The 16,887-nt window shown below is 39.2% G+C and overlaps 2 protein-coding genes across 2 annotated transcripts in view; one reads left to right on the top strand and one right to left on the bottom strand.

The window, feature by feature from the left end:
- Positions 1–805: 805 nt before the first annotated feature.
- On the bottom strand, positions 806–16,555 carry wars2 (tryptophanyl tRNA synthetase 2, mitochondrial; the record flags this gene model as incomplete). The annotated part of the gene is made up of 7 exons (XM_084422325.1): positions 806–1,479; positions 3,083–3,201; positions 3,295–3,377; positions 3,972–4,052; positions 6,694–6,951; positions 16,296–16,344; positions 16,473–16,555. The coding sequence occupies 7 exons, from the start codon at positions 16,553–16,555 to the stop codon at positions 1,022–1,024; spliced, it is 1,131 nt and encodes a 376-aa protein (XP_084278451.1). The 3' UTR covers positions 806–1,021.
- hao2 (hydroxyacid oxidase 2 (long chain)) overlaps positions 16,449–16,887 on the top strand; it is a 54,816-nt gene continuing 54,377 nt past the window's right edge. The window contains exon 1 of the mRNA XM_084422326.1: positions 16,449–16,721. The gene's annotated coding sequence lies outside the window, so the exon portion shown is untranslated. The remainder of the gene's footprint in view (positions 16,722–16,887) is intronic.

Genomic DNA, 16,887 nt, shown 5'->3' with positions numbered 1-16,887 from the left:
CGCAGCTTGGAGAATAATGCATGTCTGTGCAGTGCGACGATAAAAACTTTTCCAATCGCAATTTAAAAGAATCAGAGAAAATGAGTGTACAGTTAAAAATGTTTTCATGATTTATGGTGACTTCTTTTAGGATTATTTCATCGAAAAGTAGGCAGAATCGGCTGAAGTCATTATAAACCGGACTTTAAGTAAATGAAAAAGACCTCGGATTTAAAATCGTCCCCAACAAGCATAACTCATTTTAAAGAACACTCATTTATAACAACAAATCCATTATTGGGTTATGAATTTGATTATCAGCCTGTGCATATTTCAAATTTTATAGTTTATACAGTATGTATGTATGTATATATTATATAGATTTTTTCCTAATACACTTCTGGCAACATTACACTCCTGGCATATTAAATTCATGCATTTATTACAAACTTTTCAGGGATAAATGGGTATACAATCTTGTATGATAAAGGTTCATCTTAGACTAAGTTTATCAATACATTAAAACATGAACCATTTTTAATTGTATCAATTGCCTTGCCTTAAAACATATAATTTTGCTTTGGACAGACAATCTTAAAACCTCTTCACAGGTACATTCCAATAGGAGAAAAAAAAAAAAAAAAAAAAATCAGTGCAAAAGGCTACAATTAAATTATTATTCTTACAAGTGTGTGAGGTCAACTGAGCAGACTTTGCCAAGAGTTTTCCACAACTCCATCTGGCAGGTTCTCCTGCTCAACAGTTGTGTGTTGAGGCACCGGGTGAGATTGAAAAGGATTTTGAACACAAGTTATTCATCTACCAATTAATTCATAAAAAGAAGATTGTTTATTGTTGTTTAAATAAATAGAAAAAGGTCAAAAGTAGGCAACAGGATGTAATTAAACAAAACTGAGCATTTGAACGGACGTGGGCAATATATGGTGACAGTGGTGTAACTTTACTTACCGAAAGTTTTTTTCACCAGTAAGCTAAAAGAATCAAGACAGACAAAGAAGAGTTTGTTGCATGTCACAGTTTATCAATTGCCATAATAAAAGCCCACTAGTTTCCTGACTTCCGTCATCACAGGAACCGCCAGGCTGCGAGCCTTCTCTGCTCCTTTGGCTAACAGACTCTCAAGGTGGCCTCTGTCGGCCCTCAGTCTTTGGATCTCCAGACGAATGGGTTGCAGCTTTTCTACAACAGCCTCGGCGACCACATTCTTGTACTGTCCAGTGTCCATACCTTTAGCCAGCCGAACCACCTCCTCCACGCTCTGTCCAGACACAGCCGCGTGCATGGAGACTAGGTTTGATACACCTGGCCGGCTCTCAGGCTCATAGGTCACTTCAGAAGTCAAGTCAGTCACAGCTCTGCGAATCTTAAGGGCAATGTCGTCAGGTGTATCGTTCAGGAAGACTGTAGATAACTTTTGGGGGTCTGACTTGGACATCTTAGAAGATGGATCCCTGAGAGATTTCACCTTTCGAGTGACACCTGAGAGTTAAAAGGCAGGAAAAGTTAAACATTTCATCCGCAATCTCAGAAAAAAGTCGGTCACTGGCAGCACCCTTTCAAAAGGTACACCTTTGTACCAAAAGTGTACATATTACTAGTAACTAAACCTTTTAAAGGGTACCGTACCATTTCTCAGAGTGTAGTCTTTCCTATTCACTACTGTTCAGTAATATTTTATTTTTAAGCATTTTAAATCATTCTTTTATTAAACAAGTACACATTAAGGGTCAATGATTTTCATTGATCAGAATGTGACAGTAAAGACATTTCTAATGTTACTGAAGATTTCTATTTCATATAAACCCTGTTCTTGGCAACCTGGAGGAAAAAAAACACAGTTCCCACAAAAATATTAAGCAGCACAAATGTTTTCAGCATTGATAATAAGAATGATAATAGAATAATAAATAATAACAGAATGATTTCTGAAAGATCATGTGATACTTAAGACTGCTGAAAATTCAGCTTTCCCATCACAAGAATAAATTATATTTAAAATATATTAAAATAGAAAACAGTTGATTTAAATTGCAATATTACTACTTTTACTGTATTTTTGATCAAATAAATGCAGAGCACAAGAGACTCCTTTCAAAAACAGCATTTCACTTAATAAAAGAAAGTCACTGACACAAAAGGTGTGTCAGATGTTGAATTCAGAAACCGCTATGATAGATTTAGTTCAGTAAGGGATTCGCCTTATTGAAACTTTTAACTACCTTTTTTTTAACTATTCATTAAATGAACTGGCTCATTGGTTCATGTAATAGGTGATTGAATCATGGTGCAGGAAACATGCTAGTTAATACAGATTTCTCTGAGATGCTCCTTTTCCAATACTGCCTAATCATTTCAATACAAAAGTAATCACAGAATGCAATTTTCCACTTTTTATAAAATCAATTTCAGTAAATTAGCATTAAACAGTGACCACACTCAAACACTCATCAGATTGAAATGAATATCTCAGGAAAGCAACGCGGTTGTGTAAATATTATTTCTTTGTGAGATCACAACACAGATGGGCTCTAATGGTCGGATCTTTTTATATTTGGTTTCAGTGCAACAGATATTGTTTGGCTTCAGAATGCAGGCACAGTCTTCCTACACATGTAAGAAGAGCGATGTGAACCGGTCCTTTGTGAAGTCACTATAGGGAAACTCCCCAAATCCATTATCACCCCATCACTCAGATAGAGGAGGAAGAGAACATTCCTTTAATCACAGCTCCATTGCACACATGACTGGCTTCATATTGTGTTTTTATGATGGCGATAATTATAGAGAATGAAAGACTGTAGCTCAAACCGATGGTCCAACATGCCTGCCATGTGTGCGCACGACTTATTACGAGAGTGTATGCAGTTGTGCGAACGTGTAACACACAGAGAGGAAAGCAGGGAGCTCGAGCAGACACTTGAGAGCACTGACTCATTTGTGTGTTCGCTGAATGACACTGAGTAATTGGTCGTACTTTTCCACTTTATAGAGTTTGTGTGCAGGTGAACCTTTATGAGAAAAACAGACTGATTAAAATGGGAAGTTAATGTCATGAGATAAATACAAGAACTTCCAAACATACTGAGCAGGGCACGAGGCTCGGGGAAGAACTCTCCATACTGGTTGTTAAAGATGCGGGCCAAGTCCTGGGCGAGCTCCAAGTGCTGGATCTGGTCCTCCCCTACTGGCACATGTGTGGATCTGCACAACAATAACATCAGTCTCTCTCAAACAAAAAGCTGGGAATATAACCGCACTAAGAACAAAACACATCAAGAGCAGAGCCGGTCATACTTGTAGAGCAGAATATCCGCTGCTTGCAACACTGGGTACGTATAAAGCCCCACACTGCCTTCATTCTTCTCCATGCTCTTCATCTGCAAGGACAAGAAATGGAGGATTTACCACTGGAAGGACAGAGAGGAAAGTTTGAAATAAATCTAAAGCACCTTTCATTACATTTGGCTGCAACTGTCTGTTTTCTTATTACAATGAGGTCTAACATCAAGCGCGGTCTCAGTGTCCCAGATCGGGCTGAATGAAGGAGTTTTGCCACATTAACGCACACAGGCAGCATCCAAAGGCCACTTTCCACCACGTTTCACATGCACTCAGCTGTTGAGTAAACAGCTAGGTGTTTTCCCTGCAGCGGCGGGAGGCTTCTGGCCGAGCGCTCCGTCAGCAGCAATATAAAAGGGTTGTCCTCTCTGGGTGAATCACAGTCATTATCAAGCCCTGTCTCTCCCTGCCAGGTCCGCCAACCCTCACGACCGGCACAGGAAAACCCGGTCGCCGTGCCACATAGACAACAAACAGAGGGAGGCTTGAACATTTAAATTGGCAAGCTACCATCTTCGAGAGGGCTCTAATAAATCACGCGTCTTTTTATTTAACATGATCACGAGCAGATTAAAAAAAAAGTTTTCAACTGAAAAATGCACACACACAAAAAAAAAAAGTGCTGTAATTACCTTCCATTGAGGCAGGTGCCGTAAACGTGGCATGCTGGTAAGGCAACCTAGGATCCATGCGAGCTCAGCATGTTCAGCGACCTGCATAGATCAATTGTATAATAATTAGATTTTCACAACAAAAATGACATGGCACGCATTTCTTTGTACGATCAATTCATTTATTAAGAAATAAATGAAAAGTGCAATTCATTCATGCAATGCTTTGAACACACGTGTTCTATGATAATAGAAAGTAAGTACGTTTTTACATTTCTGTACATTTCATTTTATTCATTTTAGTGAACAGTCCTGATATTAGAGCTGCACGATTCTGGATGAATTGAGAACCACGATTTTCTTGTTTCAAACAGAGAACATGATTCTCCCACGATTCTGAACTGACACAAAATAACATTACATTTACTAGAGGTTCTGACAAAATGTTAAGTGCTGCCGTCTATTTAATTTCAATGAATTGTTTTTGTTTTTTAACGGTTTGAATGAATGATTCAATGACTCACTCATAAATACTTCACTTGTTTCATTACTGGATGAATCAGTTTTTGAACAAATCTCTTGAATAACTGATTCAAATGACAAATGCACCTGCAGCTCTACCTGATATCACGATGAAGAAAAAGCCTCATTAAAAGAATGAATTTCTCCATTTCGGAGTTCGAAAACCAAACAGGAAAGGCTATCGTATAAGTTATATATAAGTCTTTTAAAATAGCAGATAATTTGATGTTCACAGGGCATGGCAAGGTTAGTTGAGGTTGCAAAATTTAGTGCAACTCCACAAAAACTTAATGATATTTATTAATTAATAATTCATGATATTATATATAATAAATTACTATAATTATATATAATTATTATATATTATAATATATATATTACTCTTGATATGTACAGTAACAGTACATTACGCATAAACTAGGCATCTTCGTAGCGCCCCTGTGTGGTAGTGAAGAGAACAAGATGTACCCACCTCCCAACAGGTGCACAGTAGCACAGTAAGGATGCCTCTCTGCATCCAAACTCAAACTAGCCTTTCTCTCATTACAAAATCATGAAAGAGCTTATTTGACTGCTGTTGTGAAAATCTGCACAGTTCCCAGAAGAGTTCCCAAAAGAGTTCCCAGAAGCATGCACACACACAGATTCCAAAGAAAAACACTGCTCAACATCATTCTGCTTCAGAGAATTTAACTTTATGGGTGCTGGCGACACGGCCGCCATCTCTCATATACTCTCACAAAAGGATTCTCGAGGCATCTGATGTAAACCCAGAGAGGAATGAACATAAAATGTGATATTTATTACAGTTAGCTAATCTATGTGTGAGGGTGAGACAGCAGATACAAAGAGGGGTCATGGCAGAAAATTGGATATAGTGGTGGTGGTGGATATCTCAGATGACTTCATTTGTCAGATTTGTGCAATCAATTGAGACACAGAAAGAGTAAGTGAAACAATACAGCCCTAAATATAAAGTGTTTATTCCTCAGACACATCAGTGAAAACAAATTTAGAGTGAAAAAAGGATCTAATTTACACACAGACTTCAATTACGCAAGTCTTCTAGAAACGTACACATAAATCTCTCTGTTGTGTGGATGCTGTTCTGGTAAAAGAGTTTCTAGTGCAATTTACCCCAAATACACATACAGCTATAACACAAAGCCCTGTACTTAAGATCCGATTGATTTTAGCTTGTCACCATTTTTTCAATGAAGCCAAGTGTTTTCCTTGGGCCAGGGTATTATTTTCACATGTGGAACAGTCTTGTGCTCGTATGTTCGATGGGAGGTCTTCAGTCCTGCCAAGATATGTGGCATGAAGTTAAAACGGAATAAAATCAGGGGGAGTGCGAGTGTGTGTGTGTGTGTGTGTGTGTGTGTTTTCACATGCTTGCTGCAAAGTTCCAGTGAGAAAACACACAAAACCCTGACACACTTTTACTCTGCTGCACAACACACACAAACACACACAGTTGAAAGCATATCAGGTGGCTGAGAGGAAGAACGTGTCCACACTTATTATAGTTACCCTTCAAAAGTTGCTCAATTCGAGAGAAAAAGCGCTGGACAGCTAGCGAGTTGCTGTGTACAGTAAAATCTATTATTATCCTCCTCTTTCTGCTTCATGTGGTCACTTTGAAGTGAACCGTGAAAACAAATCTGTGTGTTTTCCCCATCCCGAGAATTTGTAGAGATAGGAATCGGTTTGGTAGAATAAGCATTTAAACCTAGACTCCATTATATAAATATTTGGCGATGGAAAATATGTTTTAGCTGACTGCCAGTAGCTCAGCCCAATAAAACGACCGGACGCCTTTTTAGAATGAGACTTCTGAAGTTATTTGAAAGGTTATTTTACATTGTTTAGGCAGCAGGGATGAACAAAGATCTGCACAGTTGAAAAATATTATACTAGTAGCAGTTATGCATGGTTTAAAGGGATAGTTGAAAATTCTGTCATCAATTACCCTCATGTCATCCCAAACTTACATTACTTTCTTCTGTGGAATGCTTTGGACTCCATTGACTTTCATTGTGTGGATAAAAACAGTTAATCAAAATATCTTAATTTTGTGTTCATCAGAATAAAATAAGTCATACAGGTTTGGAACAACATGAAGGTGAGTAAATGACGACAGAATATTCATGTCTGGATGAATGATCCCTTTAATGTGATTAAATACATCTTGGAAGCAAGTCTTCAAAGCAGGACTCACTTGAGACTGCTGAAAGAGGATGGAGCGAGTCGGGTCAATGCCACAGGCCAACAGACTAGCGGCCATGTCCAGGATGTTGTCTCGCAGTATCTGAGGGTCCTGAGGCTGGGTGATGGAATGAAGGTCTACGATGCTGTACATGACTGTGCTGTACTCGTCCTGCAGGGCCACCCAGTTCTCTAGAGCTCCTAGATAGTTCCCCAAGTGAGGAACACCTGTGGGCTGGATTCCTGAGAAAACCTGCCCTTTAGGGAGGCTCTGTAGGTAAAAAAAAAAATGAATGAGACAAAATCGGTTTCAAAGAAAGACAAATAGTTGTAGGAGACACAAAAGAAAAGGCATAAAAGTGAATGTAACGAAAGTTGGTGGTACACCTACAAGAAGAAAGGGGACGCCTTACACAGTTTTATGAATGTTATCAAAGCGATAAATCCAAAGTATGTCTCACACTAACAGAGCACCCTACCGGGTGAGAAAGTGCTAGAGCGGAACAGCTCCACAGCCAATGAAAACACTCACAGTTCACAGCCAGCCAATAGCAGCTCTTAAGAGTGACATAGTTGTGGAATAACAATCACAGTAGTGGTCCTACCCGAAACAGCAATAGAAGAAAGCAGTGTGATGTTGTAAACCCATAAAGTATATTAAAGATTGGGAAGAATAAAACAAAGAGCTGATTTTAAAATGCTTGGGCAGAGAAGGAAGCCCCTACTCTTGTCTTTAGTCTTTATGGGGGGAAAAAAGAGAGAGATTCTTGCCTACAGACCTCTGGACAAATATTGTGTTACTAGAAGGCCTAGATAAGACATGTTTCTGACAGTGGTTGGTGGCAGTAAGCTCAGGCGTTGTTGATGCTCTGAAAAAAAACGTCCAAACTCTTAACTTTTAAAACTTCAACTTTCAAAAATAATCTAGTCTTTAAGAAAAGATTACCGCTACAACATAAGAATATTTAAACACGGAAAGCACACTTGCATGAAAATAGCCGTTAACACCTGCATCACATGTATGAGGTAACTTCTTTCGGGGTCCATTTACAATCTAAGATCTATGGCTGATCTAAAATCAGTTTGGCTTGAGGGAAGCCTATAGCCAAGGGAATACAATCACTGATCCAGTGTCATTAGCTAGTTAGCCTATATATAAGGAAAGAGTAGGCTATTTATGCCATTACTGGGTGAGTAATTGCAGTGCAGTGGCCTGAATGCACAGGGCCTCTCTGAGGTGTCAGAAGTGATTTGGGGCAGAACGGAGCCTGGTTCATGTGTTCTCTCACCTTGCGCTGTTCCCCTCTTCCCCTCCGGCCGATCATTAACCATCCAGACATGGTAATGGTGTCATTTGAGACAATCACACATAAGCTGAAACAACACTAGTCCCAAATACCGAAGGAATAATCAGCATATCGTACCTCCCATCTACCGATAAGGAGGAATGTCTTAAAAATCAGATTTTTTGGCAGCTGGTGTGATGATGGGGGAATTTTATTCAACAGGTACATTACATAGTAACCCGAAAAATGCCTGTTTTCAATGTCATTCTTCATTATTTATTAAGGAAGGTTGTAACAATGATAGGGACATCAGTTAAACAACACAGAAATTCCTAATTATGCAATCTTTATTTATATGTGTTGATGCCATAAATAAAGAAAAAAATACTACAGCATTTGAAAAATTTCCTTGTTTAGTCTAAAGTCAATTGAAAAAGCTTATTTATTTTATACATTGTACATCAAACTATGTATTAATGCAATTTGACTTCATAGTGAAATGACTTTTCTGAAATGTACAAGTCTTGAGGCTCTAAATTGTAATTTGTAAATGCATCAAGAATAAATAATGCTTAAATCAAACACAGATGTTAGACAGCATCCCTGTTAATTTAAAGTCTAATGTGAAATAAAATACTTTTAATTTTACAAATAAATCATGACACAATACTATTCCCATTCTCACCTAGAGTAATTTCACCCATTTACTCCAATTTACTGGACTTGCTCTCTCTCCTCAGCTGTCCCACCAGCACAAACCCATTCTTGATGACACCTGGCAGGAGCAGTAACTTCTCTCCTAATGTTTTACACTGACAAACGCAACACTGTTGTACCACAGTGCAGCAAAGTAGCAAAAAAAAAAAAATTCCTACAGGTCTACCATATGGAGTACACATTAAACCGTACGAGTGTGTGCGCAAGCTGATAGGGTTACATGGTACACCTACGGTCCCTGTTCTTACACTCATGTAGACACTTTGTAGAAGTATTTAATTGTAAGAGCATCTGTGTGTGTTCCAGTAGATGCAGGAAAGAGAGAGCTAGTCAAGAAAAAACTAGATACAGTACATGAATAATACTGGCTTTTCACTCAACTGCCAGTGAGTGGAGGTCCAGAGTATTTTGGGTGATTCCATTTCAAGTGGCTCAAAAATGGTAAAGTTCTGCATAAAAAAATAAAACAATAAAAAATGGTGGTTTTGCAATACCAACAGACACACACACGTACACAAAAAGAGGTCAAGAACGTCCATTTGACCACTTGACATGGACTGACCCTTTTCTATAAACGTTGTGAAAGTATTGCAGGACAGTTAGAGCGATACAATAACTGTAAAATTAGGCTCCAAAGTCACCATTAGAATAGACAGAATAACAACTAACACTTAAATCTTCATTGCAAACAGATTAGGTTAGCTGTAAAAACAATCTAATATTTTACAATTATACTAAAGGTTTTCATGCTCAGAAAGGACTTATGTTATAACCCAGTGGTTTTCAAATAGAGGGGGAAAAAAACACTTTTCATTTCATTTGTTGACGTCAAAGGCTGTGTCCAATCAAAATCTAAACCCTATAAAATAATAAATACATAAAAATTATAGAATCATTTCGTTGTTTGATTTATAGAGACCTTTTATTTACGCAAAGCACTGGGTCTCCACTGTAGATGTCCAAGTTAAAATTGGACATAGACTGACACAATGAGCTTGTAATTAACAACTGGCCACTGCTATGCACACACTGCAAAAAAAAAAAAAAAAAAAATCCACCTAATAAAAAAAACACCCACTGAATTAAAAAAATAAGTTCAGCTGCTGCCTTAAATTAAGTACTATAAAGGGCTACAGTCATTTCAACTAATTAAAAAACAAATCTTGTCTAGTTGTATCTTTTACAACTTAAAAATAAAGTTGAAATTATTTCAATTATTTTGATTAATTTAAAGTAATGGAAAAACGTTTATTGCCATGACTTACGGATCATAATTTTTACAGTGAGGAGACATTCACCAAGAAACGATAAGAACCCTAAAGAGCCATACAGACAGCCTAAGCTGGGCTCTGACATCTCGGCAGAGACGGCCATCTTTGCATGCCAATTCCAACACTACCTTTCACCACCCTTTATGGTTCTGCAGGAAAGCATCAGCAGCTCAGTAAATGTGGAGAAGCTCTCCACAGGAGCTGATATCAGAGAGGGAGAGTGAGGCCGGTTCTGAACGGCACCTCTGACCCTCCCGCCCCAGTCCATTTGTCCCCCACTAAGCTTCAGACACACAGAACCTACTGTTACAGTGTCTATCAGCATCGCCTCACTCACCCTATTAAAACAGACATCACGCTGAACAGCAGAAACACATGCCTTAATCCTGCCACTCTCCGCTGGGCTACCCAACAAAGCCCCGCTTTGGTGAAGTAAAGAGCAGAAAATCATTTTTATGCACCTTCCCGTGCCCGAAACGGTAGGGAATGTGTGTTTTTGCCGTACTGAAACACACTCAGCTTGAAGCGAAGTGCGAATGACTGAAAATAAAACAGGAACGAGACCCGTTTTGAGGGGAAAACACATTAGAGAATATGAGTGACAAAGCCAAAAAAGCAGAGAAAGAATGAGCAGGAGACAGAGGTATTTTGTGGGGAGGAGGGTGGTGTACAAGAGGTGGCAGGGGGGCAGGAGACGGAGCGTTTGATTAAATCTGCGGTTGACGTTTCGGACAGGTGAGATTGATGAGGTTCCTCTACGCTTCACACTGTGCGGAGAGCGCAGGGAGAGGAACAGAAACTCGCAGTGTGGAGAGCCAGGGCTGGGGGCCCTCTCACACCGTGGGGTCCCCGGCCTGATTAATGGGGCTGGAGTCCCTTCAAAAACAGCGCTCCCAGCAGAAAGGGCCGCACCGCGCTCCAAAAATAACCAGGACGGGACAGACTCTGCACTACGGACCGCGGCTCGGAGGCCAAACCCTGAACCGTTTAGGACCAATCGCTTTTGTTTCAATACAATCCTCCCTATGCTGATCGCATTACATATAAAAAGACAGGTTACGCTTAGTCTGACATGAAATATAATTATTTGCAAGCTACACAGAAACGGCTGCCGAAATCTTAAACCAAAACCCAACGCCTGGCATGGAGAAGGATAAATGTCTTGCATGGATTATATTGTGATATTTGGATACCCTTTATAAACTAGACTAAGCAAATAAAGGACTGTGGAAGAAATTTTATCTTTAAGATGTGTGTGACCATCATATGACAGTAAAAGAGCACACACAAACCTTATTCTAATATGGAATTGTATTGGAATGGTAAAGAGTGTTGGTACGTGACAGGAGGGCCTCCACTCAAGGATAAAATATGATGAACCAGTCCAAGAATGTTCCAAGTATGGTTGAAAATACCACCATTGGCCTAGAAAGATAACATTCTGGGAGTCAAAATTATAAAAGAGGATGCCCTGCCACTCTGTGTGACTGCATGACTGCTGGCCTTTTCTTGCAAGAAAATAAACCTCATCAAAGACTATTGGAAATGTTTGTCTCGTATTCAGTGATAGAATTTTGTTTGCCACCCCAATTTGGCGTTGTCGGCAGGATTCCTTGGATGTGCCTCTTGGACCCGAGAGCGGACGTTGTTTGGCCACCTGGACTGAACAGTTCCAGCCCTACCTCGTAAACTTGAGAGACGAGAGGCTGACCGCCAGGGTCCAGGAGAGACACCACTGGAATCACAAAAAGAACTGAAGTGACGTAAGCTGAGACTGGTAAGAGACAAAGTCTAAATTATAAAAGGTACCAGAGGGGGATTGACTCATGATGGTCAAAGGAACACTGTGGTGACTAGTACGGGGATACTAGTCTAGATTAGTACGGGGATACTAGTCTGGTGGTTTAGTTAATCCACGGTACTGTAGTGGGGGAAACCCAGAGGGTCTGGCAGATCAAAACTGTGAGCAAGTGCTCTCCTTTTTCAATTGATCTCTCTAGAGACGTCTACAGTTATATAGGCGCTCCGGGGAAAAAACAAACACAGAAAATACTGACCATCTTGGGGAAATCTTTTGTTTGCCACCACAGGACAAATCCACTTCGACCTTTTTTCCCCTTTGAGCCTCGACAGGAAAATGCAGCGGCGCTAGCCTACTAATGACAAATTAAACACATAAAAGTCACAACGAAGCAGAAATAACCTGCACACACCTCATAAATTTATCAATGCGTAATTATGGTAACACTCAGGAACTCATGAGCCAGAGCCAAATTTCCTGCAGAGCTGACTGTTGGTTTGAGCACAACCCAGAAGCTTGATACCAGATAGTGGGTGCAATTCAATTAACTACGTCATATTTTCTGTTACCATAAGTCTACAGGCCAGAGTACGGCACAAAACTCCAGGTTTACTCGACAGGAATTTAGAGCCAAAATACACTAAATTATCAACAATATTATGAGCGCTAGAGGGGTCTGGAGGGGTTATTCAGCACATATTGCGGTCATCCTTCAGAATGATGAACTGAATTACACAGCGGAGTGTGAAATAAAGTGCTTAGCTGACATGTAAAAACAAATCGTGTAATTAATAAATATAATCAGGCCCAGCTCATGTGCGCCCCCTTTCCTACGGTTTCCTCTCCGGGCGGCTCTGGGAGTAGGTTTAATGGTTTTAGCTGACATGAGAGTTAGAGCATTTAGACCTGAAGAAGAATTAAGAGCCGTTTCCTTTTTGTGCAACACAAGGCTGAGATGACTGATATCAGCCATTAAGACCACAGGCGATTAAGGGCCGGATAGGGAGCGTCATGTTTTATAACACAGCTTGGAGCGAAGGCCCACTGCATCCTGCTGCCTCATGCTGCAACGTATGGAAGGATAATCAGGGAAGTTACAGGATGTGATTGGAACAAAAGCTTAAAACTGACATGAGTTTTATTGTCTAAATAACTGCATAAAACACTTACACAACAGGGGTGTTTCAGCAGCTCCAGAAACAAAACAAGAGTTTTCAACACAGAGTAAAAGGTTAATGCTGGATTTAATTAGCATTTGTTAGTCGAAACTTGCTGATTTTGGTGGTAAGAAAATCCAAGTGACTAATCCCCTTATTGAAGAGCTCCTTTTATTTGCTTGCCAAGTGGATTGATTTGAAACCCTTTTTTGACATTTTATATACAATATTTATTTATAGGCATAGATTTCATTAGGTTAAATTCCCCTCTCACTTATTCTTGGTGAGAAATCTATATGAACTATTCAAATCGGTACTCATCTCTGGGTTTTCACACCATGATTAAATTACTTTCCATAACCCTTCCTTTGCCAGGAATACACTCCATGTTTTGACGCACATCACACCTAGCAGCATTGTGAACATCCGCACTAGCACGCAGTCCCCCCGACATTTGGAGAGAATTAAAACAAATGAAAACCAACACCTCATTTCAAATGTTGTTGCTGGTAATAAAGGACTGTTGGGATGGTTTTGACGTCTTTCTGTAACCTCACTCCCACAGTCGCAGCACTCTGCACTTTAGCGTCCCAAACGACACACTGCCTGTAGTTAACAAAACAGAGACTGGCTGCCAGCGGTGGACGCACATTCCTACACGGCAAGTGTGCTGAAGCCATCAAATAAAACTGGTTGTCAATCAAGTCAAGGCAGTGGGGGCTTCACATGCTCAGTAAAAGGCACACCAGTTATAATTTACTGTGCTTAGGTCCAGTTAGAGTAACATACACCTAGGGAATTGCATTGTTAATTAACAATTCCTTAAAGGAGCGTTTCACCCGTGGGAACATTAATCTTTATTGAAAGTGCGTCATATATGTAGTCGAAACGTAACATAAATTTCGAATTCGGTGCCTTCTTGACCGAGGAAAGACAGAAAGTAACTTTAGGGCGCATTTGTATGGAAGACAACAACTCCCACAATGCACCACATTGCACAGCTATTAGTGCATGATTAATAGCTGTTATAGCACAGCTATATTGCGGCTCGTAAAGGGAGCCACGAACATCTGATTCGAGCATCAGACTTTCGAAATCCTCTTCTTCCATATCATATTGAGTACCTTCCGCCATTGTCATAACTTCACATCTGGCTCCACAGCGCCTGTTAGCTTAGCTTCCAAACAAGATGTCGGATATTGCTTTTAGTTTCTGCAAGTGAAGTCCCACCCACTGATCTGTCATAGGTCTGTGGTGTGAGTTGAAAATGAGGAACGAGTGATTGTAGTCTCAACCCCTCTACAAAGATATGGGACTTCCTGCTTAGAATGACTCAAAATGACCATTTTTACATCATAAGCAGGAACCGCAACACTGAATGTTACGGTTATGGAAAAAACGGATGTTTTTTTAATGGAATATTGCAGTTTTATTATAAATGAATTATCCATGCACATCATTATTTTTAAATGAATGTGCCTTCATAATCTTTAATCAAAATAACTTCCCCCCCATCTTGCAGCGACATCTCTTCTCTACTGGGATGAGGGCGGGACAACCTGTCACTCATATGATATCACAGCAATAGCAAACCACAACTATCCAAACAATTCCTATTGGACAAAATCAAGTCCCGCCCAAAGTTGTTTCTTGTTCAAGAAGTCTTCACTCTTTTTCTTCAATTGGATACACATCACAATAGACCTTAGTCAGGTTAGACACAATATTGAATTTAATACAGAAGAAAACAAGGCTGTGAGGGATAGACTTACAGTCTTTACAATGGCAAGCACTGTTTAAAGGTCTAGATCAGGGGTGTACAAAGTCAAACTCGGTCCTGGAAGGCCACTGTCCTGCAGAGTTTAGCACCAGCTTGCCTCAACACAAATGCCTGGAAGTTTCTAGAATGCTTAGTAGGACCTTGATTAGCTAGCTAAGGGGTTTAATTGGGGTTGAAGCTAAACTTTGCAGGACAGTGGCCCTCCAGGAGCAGGATTGGACACCAATGTGTAGATTAAGTCGTTTTTAGAACTCACAACTTTCAAAACTGTTTTAAGGAGTTGTTCTCAACAAGTTTGTTTGTTTTTCCAGAGAGACTTATCATGTAGCCTATATGTTGTTAATAAACTGTATAATCCATTGAGTGCCCTGTACTTCAATCCCTCACAGCCTCGTTTTCATTCCTGTCAAAATTTACATATAGCACTAGCCGCACTACCATAATTAAGGTCTACAGGGAATTCTATAGCTATCACAACTTTCATTTTATGCCGACTTGAAAATATTCCAAGAATGTTTCTGTGCTTTGGCGTAAATCTATACAATAAATTTCAAAGACCTAAATGCTTAAACAGTATTGTAATAAAAAAATGAGAGAATTTGTTGTGCACTAATCATACAAGGTAAAAATATATATTTTTAACAGATATTCAACAGAGAAAAACATAAGATTCGCTACATCTAATTTGCCAAGCCACAGTACTCACAGTAAATTTTTTAGGGGGGGGAACTACTTTTTAAAACTCTTTTCTTTCACTATTTTCATAATGTAAAACAACTAAATTCAGCATAAGGGAATAGACAATGTCTTTGGAATAAGGGATGTCATGAACAACACAACAAAACATTTCCCAATCTATGTTTGAAATAAAATGGTTTTTCCAAACTTTCCAAAAAGTGTAATATTTTATAGAATCATGAGATAATCTTCATGTTGTTATTGTGATCACACAAAAAGTGAAAGATTCTTGGACATGAGGGGGAAAAAAGTGTTTTTTGAAGGCTCTTATGTTCACCAAGGCTGCCTTTATTTGATTCAAAATACAGTATAAACAGTTCTATTATGATATAGCCATTAATCCAGTCTTCAGTGTCACATGATCCTAAAGAAATCCTTGTAATATTCTAATAAATAAAAAATCTTAATAATTTCTGATAGTGTAAATGGGTGTTTTGTGTTTGTGCATATAAGCTACATTTCTGCAGCACCACAGACCCTAATTTACTCACTGCAGTTAACAACCATGTCAAGATGCTTAACTGCATGTCACATGTAATCCTGGCTAAATAAATGTTACTGCCACTAATATTAAACTATTCTAGACATTTAAAAGCTTTAGCAACAAGGCACTTACAACTAACAATAGCAAACTTAAAAAAAATAGCAAAGCGATTTTTAAACAATGCAGTTTTCACACATTAGTCTATATTTGAAAATACTATATAAGCTACTGTTATGTGCTTAGATTGACAATTACACTTGTCGGATACTTTCAATGCATTACAGAACAGAGGTTTCCACTGAAGGTGAACATATAACAGAACCTCCGTCAAGCTGTCAAACAGGCAAATAAAACAATAGTAAAAAGAAAAGACCTTCTTACCATTGTTCCCGTCGCTTGCCCAGCTTTAAATAATCTTCGATGGGAATTACTTGTGTGAATAAAACGAAACAGAGATTTCATGTTACACTTCACGGAGAGCGCCATCTTGAATTAATCATAAACACACAAGTATGGTGTCCAATAAGGGACATTGGGCAAAACAGGTCGGTAACTCACTCATCTTGCAGAAGGAACTGCTCATGAAAATCCCACCTCGGCGACAATATTGAGCGACGGCGAATTCCAATCAAAGAGAACATCTATATAGGAATTTATTTAATATGTTAATGCCTATATTTATATGCCATACTCACCTGGAGGGCAGAGAACTTGAAGGAAGCTGGGCACTTGTGTCTCACAATGAAGACGTTTACTTCAGTGTTCGTGTGAGGATCAATTTGAACTTGAAACGGACAAAACTAACAAGTAAGCCCATATTAATTTACATCATGTTTGTTTCCCTTGTAAAAGAGATTAATTTTGTAGTTAATCTCGGGTCATCCCAGAGTGTTTAACTATCCTATTCCTATCTATCTATAACTCCAATTAGGAAATCAGTCTTCTTTTCAGTTGATGTGTGAACAAAACTTCA

This window comes from Rutilus rutilus, assembly GCF_951802725.1.
Source record: "Rutilus rutilus genome assembly, chromosome: 10".
NCBI classification, from domain to species: Eukaryota; Metazoa; Chordata; class Actinopteri; order Cypriniformes; family Leuciscidae; genus Rutilus; species Rutilus rutilus.
This window is presented reverse-complemented; position numbering and strand designations above follow the sequence as displayed.